This window comes from Lycorma delicatula, chromosome 3 (assembly GCF_047948215.1).
Source record: "Lycorma delicatula isolate Av1 chromosome 3, ASM4794821v1, whole genome shotgun sequence".
In the NCBI taxonomy this organism is placed as follows: domain Eukaryota; kingdom Metazoa; phylum Arthropoda; class Insecta; order Hemiptera; family Fulgoridae; genus Lycorma; species Lycorma delicatula.
Window position 1 is genome coordinate 50,074,094 of NC_134457.1, and position 16,711 is coordinate 50,090,804.

Below are 16,711 nucleotides of genomic sequence, written 5' to 3' on the forward strand. Positions count from 1 at the left end.
AGGAATGGCCACCAATATTCTATGTAACAGTTAAAGCGTAGAGAGCTTCAGACGACTTGAATTTCACCAAGTGTACTTCCGGATTGGCATTACTAAAGGAGCCAAAGGAGAAAAGTATAGTAAAAACAAACTAACTGAGAAAGTTTACAGTTTTAGAATCATTGAACTTTGTGTTATATTTACAGGAATGTTTTTCTTTTCTTGAAGTATTTTAGTTGTCTTAACTCTTCCTACTTGCTCTAGTACGCATCTGTGCATTAATTACAGCTTTTATTACACGCGGCATTTATTCCGTCACGAAAAAATTCTATTTTTAAAGTAAAATGGTTTTGTAGATTGAATCTTCAGTTGATCCGATAAATTTTTACTTCCTTGAACGAAGTAAAGGAATGTGTGATCGCAAAAAAATTTCGGTTTTCAGATTTCAACGGAAATATTCTTTTTGTCCATCCCTGAATCCATTTTGACTAGTTTCGGTGTGACATCTGTACGTAAGTATCTCGCATAATTCAAAAACGATTAGCCGTAGAATATTAAAATTTTGAATTTAGGACTGTTGTAACATCTAATTGCGCATCTCCCCTTTTGATTGGAAACGACTGGATGAAAAGTGTCCAAAGAAGCCCAAAATAAAAAAAAAATTGATTTTGGACTTTTCTTAACTCCAATAATAAGCCCTCATCGAGAGCTTTTGAACGATATATCATAAGTGGTACACTTATTTTCATCGGTTCCAGAGTTACAGCCAAATAAAAGTATAATTAATGAAATATTTGGATCTTCAAAAGGGAAGGCACATCGGTTCGAATCAGACTTCATTTCCTTCTTTTTTTAATTTAAATATTGATTTACTAATAATTGTTAACCTGTGATGGTAAAAAGGTTTTTACAATAAATAATATTTCAATAACAAAAAAAAATTCTTTAATAAAGAATTGGAGGATAGTATCTCACTTTCAAACGAAATAAGTTTAAATGAAGTACAGAAAATAATGTGGGTATATAGTTCAATACACGTACAAGGAAGTCATGTGGTGTCCACATCAGATTTTTTTTTAATGTTAATTACGCTTGATTTAAACCGAAGAACAACTAATTTCAGTTTGAAAATTTAGTTTGGTTACCGCTGATTGAAAAATAAAAATCTTAAGTACGATGGGAGATAATTTTTTGCAAAACGTTTTGCTACCAACATACAAGTATGTCTGTACATGTTACATCTATTCTTGAACTTTGGAAGGATTTGGCTAGCAAAAAAAATTATCCGCTTCATAATATGGATATAATTTACGTTTAACCGAGTACTGGGTGTTAATAACAAGAGGAATATTAAAATAAATACATTCCTAATGTTTAATAAATTAATAATATAATGTACAATAAAAGTATGTTATGTGCCAGTAATAGGAGGCAACCAGATACGAATCACACCTAAAAATTACACTTAACAGTAAGAAAAACATGCATCCGTCGCCAAGCTTGTCAGAAAAATTGAGTGAAGTGATTTACCATTGTCCTTTTACTTATTCAAATATGCGGTTCTATAGCACCAGAATAAACTCACCGTATTGCAGGTAACATTCAGCCTTAGAAGTGACCCCTTTTTATTTTGTTCACTCCTTTATTCTTTTGTTCACTGTAGGTTGATTGTACATTAACAACATTACTCTCAAAGAATCAAGTCTGACCGGAGACGCAAACCTCAGACGCCTTACATGCGTCACAGCCATAAGGAAGATTGGGACAGATGGTGTATAGTAACATATTATTGTTCCCCTTCGGTAATAAAATAGTGTTTTATGTAGACTGCCAGGGAATATATCAATAAATAGTTTGGAAAATTGTGTCCAGACAGTAAACTATTAATAAAATTAATCTTTTATACTTTACTCAATTTGTTTTTGTACGATGTTGAATACTTTCGCAGTAATATGTTTTATTTGAACGTGGTTTTACGAAATTTAATTTAAAATTGTTTGTTTTCAATAATTTCAAACATAATCTTTGTTTATCAATTCAGTTACCGAAAGAAAATGAAAACTTTTACTACGAGTATATTTATAATCTGTAGATAATGAAACTACTGTTTTTGTAAATCATAATTCGAATTTGGATATATATTTTCATTAAAATCTGAATTATTTAAATTAAAATAAATTATTTCCCTAATCCAATCGTATTCAAATTTGAGTTGTTCAATAATTAGATCTTCGATGCTAGTTATGCTACCAAAAGTAAGCTGAATTACTTTCGGTCGCATGGTGGGAGGGGAGCGAAAATGGATTTGTTTTACGTTTTCATGTACGAGGAATACGTAAATACCATTCACTTAAATTGCAGTTTCCTTACATATATATATTTATATGCTTATCTATAAAATTTTATGCCTCGGAAATCTCCAAAACATCTAAATCTATTTCATTGAAATTTAAATACAATATAGCAGTGTATCTGAAGTTGTGCACGTGAAAATTTGATGAAGATTGGTCGAGTTGTATTTAGTTACACTCAATTTAAGGGGGGAAACTGAGTTTTTATGTTGACTGTGTATTGGTGTATTTTTCATTGCCGCTTAAGCAGTGAGTCACAATGGTGAGCGAGGGTCTTCTGGTTAATCGAACGTATGTGCCTTCGTACTCTGAAAATCAGTGGGTTTCTGACTACGTAATAGTGAGGGTGTCAGAAACGAAAACTCGATCTTATTGCGTAAGAGTGTTTTGTATTATTACGAGCGTTTTCTAGAGAATAAGGGATTTAAATATATTGTTATTGAACTGTAATATTTGCAAGTTTTCATATCAAAATATCAAGTTTATCTATATTAATCTGATTAGGCGTAAATCAATATTTGTTGTATTAAATTTATAACTTTTAAGTGTACATGAAATTATTATTTTTCATTGTAATTCCTATATAGAAGTCACCACATTCTATTTTATAAAATCCGACTTTATCATAAACATTAGAATTAAATTTATTAATTATTTTTGTAATTAAAAAAAAATATACACACACAGTAAGTGCACAAATAAAACATACAGATAATGGTTGTACCTATAATACGTTCGTCTGAAATAAAATGAAAATTTAAGTTTCTCATACAACTACCTTATATTCTCACAGTTCCGGAATAAAAAATTCCGTTGTCTAATAATAAAATTAGACACAACCATCCTACTGTTGTACAAAGCACTTTCCCATAAATTAAATATGAATTATTATGTATTCCTAACAGGACAAAAACTAAGCAAACCGCTACACCATATGAAAAAATAATAAGGTAGTAATCCTTTTTTTAATCAGTACATACGTCACAAACCGTTAAACTGAAACAACCACAAATTTATGGTTAACCAAGCGTTAGATCTCTAAACAAAAAAGATTTAAGCCAAATATAGCACTGGTTAGGTTATGTAATCTCACTTGTAAGAAACTAAAAATAAATTACATATTACAACAGTAAATTTATCATTACTCATATGGAAAATTTATTAAAAGATATAGAAAAGGTAGGAACGGCGACCAAACAGTTGTGTATTTTAAAAGTATTTTTAGTTAGAAAAAACCGTAATTCACAAAAGTAATAAAAGTACAAAGAAAAAAATCTTGAACATAAAATAGCTCATTCGTTCATCTCTCGTGTAAAAAATGTATAAGTAAAGTACAAGACAAAGAATACTAAAGCAGTCAGCCAAAAAAAGTACTAATTTAAAAAAGGGTGCATTCGCAAAAACTATAATCTACGTTGCACTCTGTAAGTTCATTTAATGGTACAAACACTTTTTTTGGAGAAATTTTTTTTTTACACTGCTAGAAATAATCTGCTGGTTTATTAAAAGTTCGAATAGATACTGAACCTTTGCACGGATTGTAAAAAACGAAGTTCAAAATGAAAATAAAAAATCATTAATATAGCTATTACAAGCTTGTGAAGTTGAAACCTACAATCTATTCCGTTAACTGGTTTTTTTTTTTTTTTTTATTTGAACGAATTGCAAGACGGGGAAAGAGAAAAACAAAGTAAATCTTTTTAAGGAAGGAAAAGTACAATACTGCTTAGACGATCGAACTTGTTTTTATACACCGGTACAATAAACGGGTGAACAGTGGCCCGGATCAAAAGTATACACAAAGATCAACCAGAAACCCGTTATACGAGCTCGTTGCTCGTTTGTGATAGTGTGTAGCGATGTGAATAGAGACCCTAAGGCATGCACCTTGCAAATAGAAATGCACTCGCAACTGGATCCAGTCGTGTCACTTGATATTATTTTACCCCGCCCGGTTCATCAACTTACCCGGCCGTAACCGCTTCCTCCATCCATCCCATCTCAATCTATACTACTACATCCGTCCCTGACCTGGCCTGCATCCCGACACGTGTCAAACAACGGTCGCTTCGTCTTTGTTGTAGTAGTGGCATTAAATAAAGTGACTCACAATAAACACAATGAAGTTTAGATCAATAAACCCGTACAACAAACGACCACAACCGAGCTTAAACGCATATTAGTCAAACAAATTAATTCATCAGAAAGCAAACATATGTGTGATATACGAACAATAAGTACAGTATTCAAAATTGATTCGTAAACGAAATGAATAATTTGATAATTATATTATCAAATTAATAAAAACGCATCACTAGGGAGAAACATTACACAAACTACTAAAATACGTTTTTTTGTTAATCGAAATCATTATTATCGTGCGGATTTTGCCCTAACTCTAGGTGTCTTACATAAAGTCGTCTCCATTCTCCAATACACAGAGCATTTAAACATTTTAAATGTTGATAACTTGTATATTTCCTTTTAGATTATCTATAATTTTTATTCTTTCAGCCTCCCTTTTTTGCACGTTCTCCTTATACTTCTATTATCGTATTAATCAACTTTTCTCGTCTTAATGGTATATTATTTCTAATTTAATTTGAGGTATATTTCTTATTCTGATTAAGCTTCTACTCTCGTTCAGTCTTACTTAAAAGTCTTCTTCATTTTTCACTCTATGTACACTTATTTAATAATCTTCTCCAATCTTCTCTACGTAACCCACCAGGTTGGTTTAGTGGTGAACTCGTCATCGCAAATCAGCTGATTCCGAAGTCGAAATTTCTAAGGTTCAAATCCTAGTAAAGGCAGTTAATTACTGTTATACTGATTTGAATACTAGGTAGTGGATAGTTCTTTGGTGGTTGGGTTTCAATTAACCACACACCTCAGGAATGGTCGACCTTTCTTTTTCCTGTTTAGCCTCCGGTAATTACCTTTCAGATAACACTTCAGAAGATGAATGAGGATGGTATATATGAGTGTAAATCAAGTATAGTCTTGTACAGTCTTAGTTCGACCATTCCTGAGATGTGCGGTTAATTGAAACCCAACCACCAAAGAACACCGGTACCCACGATCTAGTATTCAAATCCGTGTAAAAAAGGAATGGTCGATCTGAGACTGTACAAGACCACACTTCGTTTACATTTATTCATATTTTCAATCATCTTCTGAAGTAATACCTTACGATGGTTCCGGAGGCTAAACAGGAAAAAATCTCCTCAATGTCCACATTTCAAATCCTTCCAACCTTTCCTTTAGGTAGGTTTCATAAGAAAGCTACCTATTGTAATGGGTACAATGATTCGACTTCCGGAAAATCCGATATATCTTCGCGTTTCACATCCCCCAGACCCCAAAGCCACCGTCAGTTCAAAAGTTTATATAAACATTTATTAAATCTTTTTATTATTGTAAATTTATATTGAATATATAATTCAAAAATGCATAATATATATATTTTACTTTCTTGTGGAAACGATAACTGCCGTAATTTTGCGCCAATCGCTTTCAAATAGATTCATAAAATATAACGACACAAAATCTCGGTTGAGTTAGTTAATAGGCACAGTATCGAATCGGTTTAAAATGGTCGTTAGTCTTCTAAACATTATCTAAAATCTTTGTCTGAAACAATTTTTGATATGACTAACTCTTACGACAAGGGATGACCAAAGTTTTTCTGGAATTGTAAGAAGATGGGGGCTTATCGTATGCTAAACACGTGAAACTTTTTTTCACATGCAACCATTGTCGTATTGAGTAAATTTGAAGTTTTTCTTAACTTTAAGGCGGAAATCTTTTTTATCCCCTGCTTAGCACCGGTGAAATCTACCTCCGCCTTCCGGCGTGCCGAAAGGGATTTTTAAAGAATCAATGTTTTATAATCACACAGAAGTACACACTGCAAACAGAACACTTCCATAAGTCTAACTCCATTTTATTACAAAATAATTTCTTTATCTTTATAATTTTTTATCTTTTTGTTAAATTCTTTCTAACACATTGCTATTATTGTCTTTATTACGTTTCAACTTTTGCAATCTTCTGTTAACATAATATCTAAATATCTGTATTGTTTTATTTGTTAAATAATTCCTTTCCGCAGTTATTCATTGAAATGTTTTTGCCTACATTCATTTTCATTCCGTATTCTGTTTTTCAATTTTGAAATCATCGTTTAAATTTCCTTATACGAACCTTATACAATCTTATAATTCCTATGGAAAAATTAAATTCATTTTAATCATTAATCCGAAGTGATTGATGACTATTAATTCTCTAACGGGGCTAATCCTTAATGTTATATTTTTTTTAATAATTACTATTAAGATAATATGCGATAGGAAAATAAAATCAAACAAATATTACTCCTAAATGTTTTTTTTCTTTTAATTCAGTATTTAAATTCTCTCCTTTTCTGTGTGCATGCACCGGAGCGAGTACGTCAGGTAACTTCACAATAATTCCGATTACAGTAATCTCTTCGAAAATCAATAAACAGGTAATATCTGTTCTACATATAGAATATTAGTTCACATAATTCAAATGATAAGTAACCGCGCAATATGCGGCGTTAATATCGAGAGTGGTTCAGGATAACTAAGTTATCATAAAACCGCATACGTTCTGAAACAAGAGTTAATTTCCTGAACGTTAAATAAGTTACTCCGTAAATCGTATTCACAAAGTACGCATAAATAATAATAATGCACTATAAATAATTAGCTTAAACTAAAAGTAATTATTAATACTGCAAATCCCAACTTATAGCTAAATTGTTAAATTATAAAACAGAATCTATTTTAATTAAAGAAATGCATTAAGAAAACTACCAAGAACTAATTAATAAAACCATTTATATTTTATGAATAATTAGAATACCCATTTATTTATTCTCTCTCCAGTAACTGTAACTCTCCAGTAACAGCTACCCTACTCTTTGTTTTTTATTATAAATGCATTTTGTAGCGTGTAAAAAAATGTAAACTGGGATTGGAACCCAGAACATAGCATTGCTTTCAAGTTATTAAAGAACTACTACTAATAAAAGCAATAAACAAAATTGATGAGAACAGACCTGAGACAAGTATGCAGTTTAGTCGCCTTGGCAACAAGATCTTCCCATAACGGAGTCCCATTCTGTAAAAAAAGAAACAGACACAGTCGCTATTAGTTCATCCGACTATTTATTTCTATAAATAAATGCAAACAGAAAAAATATTAAAAAACTACAATTAAAAAAAATTAATAAATGAAAAATATAAAAAGTATAATTGCAGTATATTAAAATTAGGCGTATCTGCTCGTCTAACTGTATACAAAACCGATAAGTAGTTTTTATACATTGTTCTGTACATTCTCGAATAAAAGTACAAACACCAAAATGTTTAAAATTAAATTAACAAAATTTATATGTAAAACTTCAACCAGATATAACCAGCAAATTGTGTATCTCCCCACCAAAAATTAAATTAAATTATAATAACTATAAATATCACAGTAATTTTATCTACTCGTTGCTCTCATTTAAAACCATAAAAAAATTGTTCAATATAATATTTTTAGAGAATTATAAATTCTTACAGAACTGTAAATTTATATATATATATATATATATATATATATACATTTTAAATCAGAAGAATTATAAATGTTTCTGTTTAACGGAAAAAAATTCCAAGTAACTTTTAAGATCTTTGAGAATAACTGTTAGGTACAAGACATTCTACGTATAATTAGTTAATTCACTGGAAAGTCATTTTTCAAACAACAGCACGCTAGTGACATATACACGCGCTCGCGCACACCAATATGACTGACTACGTTATTACTGAGCAAAATGACTTCAGTCGTTCGAATAGCGATTAAACTTGACTGTTATTGTGCTACGGGGCGTTATACTAAGACTTTCAATCGCGTAATTTTCATTTATACAACTTATTTAAGTTAACTAAGTTTACAGTAGCGAACTGATTACACTTTGTTCAAGATTTTATATAGACTACATTCTTAGTTATATACAAAAAGGAAATTAATTATTAAATTAAATAAGAGATAATTTTAAATCATTTCTGATACTTTAATAAGAATGAAATAATTAATCAGGAAATTGAATACACTAAATCTGTAGAAGGTCGAATAAAATATATATATATATATATATATATATATATATATACTCTATTACATAAATAAGTTAAAAACGGTGCCTTATTTTCAAAAATTAACTGGGGTGTTTTGAAGCCTAAAATGTAATGTAAATATTCATAAATAAAAGAGAAAAATGTAAGTAAATTAAGATAAACTTTATTCTCATGACCCGATTCCGGAATGGAATACAACCGAATGAGAATATTTATTTTAAGTAGATAAGAAAATTATTTTACATAAAACAAATATATACAAAAAAAAACCATTAGACAGATATGAAAACGAAATTAAAGGCAATATAATAATGAAAAACAATGACTGAATGACAATTACAAAAAACCAACTAATACTTTCATTAAAAAAATTACTAAGTTTCACTGAACGACAAAAGAAGTGGTAAAGAATTAGTGGTCTGGAGTCAATCCAGATTCTGTAAAACGTTATTACATCCGCAGTTTTAATTAAAACTATCTTGTATACCTAGATTTGTTAGGAACACACGTTACCCTGTAATTTTTAGTTTTATCACAACCAAATCAGTAATTTATAACTTGAAAATTTTGCCAACTCCAAAAATCAAGATGAAAAGCAGAAAAATTAAAGACAATCGTTAACAGGTGAAACGAAAATATAAGAAAAAACTATTCAAATGAGAGGTAACTAGAACTTTTTCAGACTATTTGGTTCATCAAAATATTATAGTGTCCCAAGAAGACGTGGAAAAACTTTCAGGACATGTTTTACTGGTGAAAATAATGAAAAAACCTCATATAAACATAGGTCTGGAAACACTTTGTTTTTGAGTTACGGCTAGTGAAAGATTTCGCTCAGATTTCAGCTTTTCTAATAAAAAAAACCAACTGTAATTTTTGGGACAGAGATGAAGGAGTAAAATTTATTGTTTCTTATGTAATTTCACCTGTTAAATAAGATAAAACAGGTTCCAGAATTGTAACTCCAGAGGTTTATAAAATATCCGACGCAAAACACCAAATTCGGTATCGAAAAACAAATGTTTTTAGGTTTGTAGTACAATATCTATGTTAAATGACTAATAAATGCGTAAGATTTAGTAACAAAACTTGTAGAGAATCTAATACTGAGAAAATTAATGTAAATACAATTAATAAAAAGTAAATAAAGATTTTTAACAAGACAAAAGAGGAAAAACAGAAAGAAAACATATTATTCTGACTATAACTTAAAAAAGAAATAAAAAAAACACGAATTACTGAAAATAACTTTTTAAAGAAATACAAAATTTATAAAGCAATATTTTAGCTGTGTATAACAATTTTACACAGGTAATACGAAATACTAAAAAAACTAAACTGAAATGTATGTATGTTACTTTAGAAATATTACATTTTTTTAATTTATTGTATAGGTTGGCAATTAACAGGCAGTCAAAAATGAAAATTGTGTACTTCGTTTGAATCAGTTGTCATAAATTATCATACAGATAAAGGAAGTGTATTATTATCATATCGTAGTCTAAAAATGACGTAATACGATTTTGCGTCTGTTTTGCTTCAATAAAAAACAGATTTTAATTTACTTTTTATTGGCTGTATTTACATTATATTCCTCAGAATTAAATTCTTAATAAGTTTTGTTAATAAATCTTCCGCATTTATCAGTCATTTCATAAAGTTATTATACGAAAAACCTAAAAAAACTTATTATTCGACACCGAATTTTGTGTTTTAGTCGAATATCTTAAAAACTACTAGTTACAGTTCTGTGACGTAACAAACCACCAACTTTACTCCTTAATTTGAGTCCCAGCCAAAGATACTCCTTAAAGATTCCGCCAGCCGTATCTCGAAAACAAAGCGTTTCCAGACCTATGTTTATATGAACGTGTTTCATTATTTTCTCCAGTAGAAAATATCCTGAAAGTTTCTCAGTTTCTTCATAGGAAATTCTGTACATCGCCAAATTCCGCAACGGTTAACAATGAATTTCAGTACCAGGAACCTCCTCTCTTTCCGTTTAGCCTCCGGAACCACCGTAAGGTTTTTTTTTTCAGGATGAATGAGGATTATATATATATATGAGTGTAGTCTTATACAGTCAGGTCGACCATTTCTGAGAAGTATGTTTAATTGAAATTCAACCACCAAAGAACATCGGTATCCACGATCTACTATTCAAATCCGTATAAAAGTAACTAACTATCTTTACTAGGATTTGAACGTTGGAACTCTCTACTTCTAAATCAGCTGATTTGAGAAGACGCGTTTACCTCTAGACCAACCCGGTGGGTTTAGTAACAGGAACCTAATCGCACAAAAATTAACACAACTCTGTTGTTTCTTAACACTAATAAGAGGTGAAGGCATCCAAAATAATATCGCACAAAAACGTAAAGCGATAAAAGAAACAGCGAAACCATCAGGAAAAATAATTTTCACATTTCAGTTAATTTATATAATTCATCCTAGCAGTTTAGATTAATTAAGAAAAAAAAAACAAGCAAGTAGCTGATTATTTACCAAAATAAATAATCAAATAAACAAATATTATAATAATACAATCAATCTAGGAAAAGAAGGCTAAAATTATGTGTTATATTAAGATATACAGTTATATGCTATAATTTAACTTTTTTGTCGAAACCTAGGTTATGATCGCGTGATTAAAAATATGTGGTTATTTGTTAACAACCACGTGAGAATATTATGTAATTAATAATAATCTAATCAACTGACATTATATATATAAACATCGGTTTAAAACAGGTTTGACAACACAATTCACCCAGACATTTTGTAAACAAATTATGTCTTGACTTACACATTACGGGGATATCAATTACATAGTACAACTTTTACTTATGCGTTAGTATATATTTTTTCCAAATAAATAAATAAATAAATATAGGTTAACTCTAAACTACATTATTTTAAAGAGACAGAACATAATTTAATAATAACAAAGCTATGCATTAAAAAACTAATGATTTTTGGTAGTTTAGAAATCTGAGATTCCAAGGAGTTCCTGTTGTACTTAGTCATTAAGTATAAATTACTTACTTATAATGTACGTATTTATAAATAATGAGTGAAAATAGAATAAAAAATGTTAATTATTTAAGTTTTTTTAATATAGCTACAATATTCATAATCTTTTTGATTAAAGTTAATAAAAAAAAATCTGTACTTGTTATAATCACTCTTCATATATTCTCCTGTAATAAAATAAAATCAAAGAATCTTGATTTAACGGTGAGAAAAATGAACAAGTGACTGGAAAATTATCTCAACTCTCAAATAAATCTAAGATGACTAAGTAGAAGAACATTTTTAAACTTGTCTGGACATATGAAGTTCAACATCGCGGTACAGATTAACTTTAATAATGAACTTCTGGAAAGTTTAAACGCAACATCTAACAATAATTCAAAAGATATCGTGACATATTAGAAAATTTAAAATTTACATCTTCAACACCATCCGAAAAATATGCCGTTAAATTTTTTACAATGGTGACAACGTATTTACAAGGCTGAAAGATATAATATTTTGTTTTTATACGACAAAGTTTAATAAAATTAGCTTTTAACTTGCTAATTTGAAGATTTGTTTCGTAACTTAGTGATATTTTGATTTTTTAACGTCTTTGTTGATAAATTACTCATACGTAAACATTTTACTTAAAGAATACAATGTAATGTTCCTGTTTGTTACAAATAAAGTTGCGCGCGATTACAACAATCTTTTGAGCTTTCTGAAATTACTTCCTGAAGTCTTTAGCAGCTTTTCATCGTTGGAAACTAGTACGTTATATATTTAAAGACTTCGTTTTTTAAGTTATTGTATTTATTTACCATACAGTACAATTTTTTTGGATGAATAAAAATAATCAGAAGACTCCAATTTAGATAAGCCATTATTATCAGCAGATTAGAAAATACTTATGATATATAGAAGAGAATGAAGAAAAATTTAATATTAAAATGGAGTTATTATTCTATCTTAACAAATCGGAAAATATAAATAAATTATCGTTAAAATTTTTAATCCTTTTCTTTGGGAATTTTATTTTTCAAAATTGAATGAAAATCGTCTTACATTTGAGGTTGTCCTTATATTTGACGCAATATATTGTATTAAAAATGAAACAATTGTTTAAATATTCAAAGGAAATACAGGTAACCTTTTTACCTAAATACGTAATAAACTTTATTAATAAACACATAAAACATTCTATAATTAACTTAATTTATTCGTTGAAAATATTTTCACACACTCTTTACGTATAAGTTGTCATAATAATAATAATAATAATGAGGAGATTTTATCCCGGATGAAAGTTCAGTAACACAGCACATCTGGTAGTTACATATGCATCATAGTAATGAGGTTATCTACAACTATCATCATTAAGTCACCGCTCGGCAATCTCTATACTACAATATAACGATCGATATTAATAAAACGAATAATTCTGATGAGTACATATAACTCAGAATCAATCAATAAAAACATCACTATTTTACAAAATAACAATTTGAAAAAACTATGATAACGTTTTAAGGAATGTAAAAAAAAACACTTATTACCTTTCCTGGACCTATTTGATAATCAAAATTACTTAAAATACTTTTAAAAAATATTTAAAAGCTAAATTAAAAATAAAATTTTAAAGATAATTAGTCTTTCTGGATATTTAAATTTATTATAGACCGACCGGAAAGGACAATACGCACATCGAATTAAATGAGAATAAACTGAATTTGATGAGATCTTTTTAATCGGTAACTAAGACCAATTAGTAGTACGTTAAGAGGACAAAGAATGTCACGTGTTTTTTTTAATAGCTAATCAAAGAATATTTTCCAGTTATTCTAACAGGAAAACCACAGATCACTCTCTCTTACACGAAACGTTTTTAGGTAGATTTCATAAAAAAGCTACGTACTGTAATGGGTACCATGATTAGACTTCCGGAAAGCTTCGACATATCTTCGCGTTTCATATCCCCCAGACCCCAAAACCACCGCCAGCTTAAACATTTACTTATACATTTATATATATACCACTTTCTTGTGGACACGATAACTGCCGTAATTTTGAGTCAATCACTTTTAAATTATTCCTCAAAAAAAAAAAAAAAATGGGTGAAAATCTTGGTCGAGATCGTTAACGGCCAAAATCGGACCAATGGGGTGGAAATGGGGGGGGCTTTTTCGAAAAAAAATATATTGCTGTAACTTTTTTATTAAATAAAATATCGAATTCGTTTAAAGTTCTAACGATTCTTTGAATAAGGGTCTAAAACTTATCTAAGTAAAGTGTTTTTTGATATCATCAACCATTGTCCCAAAGGGTAGAAGAAATGGGGTTTTGAAGACAAAAAAACCTTCCTTAATAGGTACAGTATCGATTCGGTTTAAAGTGGTAGTTAATCCTCTAAGTAATACCTAAAACCTTTGTCTAAAACAATTTTTGATATGACAAACCCTTACGGCAAGGAATGTCCAAAAATTTGCTGGAATTGAAAGATGGGGTTTTTCATATGCTAAACATGTAAAAATTTTTTCACATGCAACCGTAGTCGAATTAAGTAAATTTGAAGTTTTTCTTAATTTTACCCCCTACTTAGCACCGCTGAAATCTACCTCCGCCTAACGGCGTGCCGATAGGGATTTTTTTTTATTTCTGAAGCCAATTATCCAAAGTCAGCTGTACAGACATCCGATTTTCTAGATAAAAAAAAAAAATAATATTCCAATTGATAAAATAAACTTCTGAAACAAAAAAAGCTGCCAACACAGTTGTAGGACTTTCCCGTCACGCGGCTTTTTTCTGCCGCACGGCTTACACACGCATACATATGCAATTTAATTAAAAATATTTATCATTTTATTTAAGTATAATATTTTTCTACAACAGCTGTACGTCAGTGCCACACTAGCGCTACTTGTGACACGGTGTACCTACTGATGCAGTATTTAACCACTAGTTTAGAGCATTTTTTGAAACGGGGTGCAATTTTCCAAATATCATCATTATATAAAATATTTTTAATTGTTATCAAATCTACCTACAAAAAAAAACAATACCTTAATTAGGCGAAATCTCGAAATACTGAGGGTGACCTTGCTTTACAGCCTCACCCCTTAGCATATTAAGTTAAAATTTAATGGCATACACAGAAGTAATTTGACCAAGTTTGGTCAATCTCGGTACAGTAGTTCTGGAGATATAAGATCGTAATTAGGCGAAATCTAGAGATACTAAGGGCGACCTTGCTGTTCAGCCTCACCTGACAAACTTTTATGTTGAAAATTTATATAGTAAAAATTATAGTAGAAAATTTAGTAGTATCAATGCCCCATATACAGAAGTAATCTGACCAAATTTGGTAAAAATCGGTCCAGTAGTTGTGGAGATATAAGGTGTAAGACATCGAACGCACACACGTACATACGAACATCCGGAAAATTTTCATCCGATTTTTTGCATTCCTTAATTGTCAAAACGTCAAAATCAGATGAAAACCGTAAAATATGCTCAAGTTGGACAGATTACAATACTTTCCCTTCTACCGCTGCAGCGCTAAACGGGAAAGCAACACGTCAATATTGTAGGATATTAACAAGCTTTATTATAAACAACAATGTTTTTTTAGGTTTTCAAATACAAATTTTCGATTTATATACTGCACTGATCAACGATCTTTTAGGAGAAGATTAAACAGCAAGTAATTTTAAGAGGTACTTATACAAGATATAACAACATTTAATGACGTCTGAAAATTCTATTAAAATAAACATCAATTTTGTGAATCACTTTTTATAAATGTCTTAATCATACATTTATATGGGGAAAAAACGAGTACATTATTTTGATTTTTACAATTTATTTTTATATTCCTAGCATCACAGATCACAGAGAGCTATGTTGGAGGAAGTAAAGTATGTTAATTATTCAAAAAAATTGTGTATGTTTTTTTCTTGACGTTTCATGACCCAAGAAACCCCCCCTCCTAAAAAAAAGATGGTAATAATGTTCGTTCGCAAATACGAATTTTTTTTACAGAGATTGTATATATGGGGCAATTTAATGGTAAAACTTTGGAGTCTATATCATCAGGGTGGTAGGGAAGATAGTTTTTTAGGTTAATTTTCAAAGAATTTTGCAGACATAACCCCTCTTTATATTTAAACTCAGTAGTACATGCGTGTAAGCTTACCTTACTGTTTTAAAAAAAATTTCCCCAAAATTCGAAAGTTTTCTATTTATTTACTGTATATTTTTTTAAGTGAATTTTTTAATGTCTTCCTAGGCGTATTAGTAGTGCAGATGACCCAAAATAATATTTTGGTGGCTATATTGGTGGTGAGGGAGCCGATAAAAGTTTAAAAATATCGATTTTTTTTAATTTCTTAAAACATTTTGTTTATTTACATTCATTATTTTTCAATTTATAAAATAGATAGCCAATACCATAAAATTATTTCAAATTTGTTGTCAGTTTTTTAATAAAAGCCTACATTTAAAAAAAAAAATTTTATTTTTATTAAATATCAAATAATTTTTTTACTTTTCGTATTTTTCCCCTTTTTACGGTACGAAAAACAGATAAGTTATTGATTTTAATTACCGTAGAGTAATTGTAAAAGAACAGGGATAGATATCCAATATAAATTAAGAAAAAATATTCGATTATTCGGATTTATTATTATTCATAGACAATTGCGCAGTGTAATTGACTTCCGACTGTGATAATTTTTTTACAACATATAAAATTCAATTTAAATAAAACTCGTCTGCTTCATAAATGTTAATTAATCCTAACAAGTTAAATCAATCCTAATAATGTTCAAACAAATAAAGTTTTTATAAGGTATCTAAGAAACACTACCCGACATCAAATTAAATGAAAACGACAAAATGTTAAACTGAATGCATCCAAAAAAAATAAAACATTCACGTTATAACCCCATAACTTTTGAACGTACAGAAATTTAGTTAACATCAAAGGAATCTGATAAATGAAAATTATCCGTTTAATGTTCAGTCATGAACAGCTAGCTACCTGCAAAAGCATTTCCAGATGATTATACTTGAAACACTTGATTGTAAATTAGAATGCTCAGATGTAAATTATCCGATATTTTCCTACATATTAATACACTTAATCAGCGCTAAGACAAAGACAAGCAAATTCTGTAACATACTAAGTGATATGAGCGCGTAATATGACATTAA

At 29.6% G+C, this 16,711-nt stretch overlaps 1 protein-coding gene across 3 annotated transcripts in view; it reads right to left on the reverse strand.

Annotated features, from left to right (window-relative positions):
* LOC142321586 (uncharacterized) overlaps positions 1–16,711 on the reverse strand; it is a 419,684-nt gene that overhangs the window by 304,824 nt on the left and 98,149 nt on the right. For all 3 annotated transcript variants that reach the window (XM_075359798.1, XM_075359799.1, XM_075359797.1), the window contains exon 2: positions 7,417–7,478. In XM_075359798.1, coding sequence (XP_075215913.1) covers positions 7,417–7,478 — 62 coding nt within the window. The remainder of the gene's footprint in view (positions 1–7,416; positions 7,479–16,711) is intronic.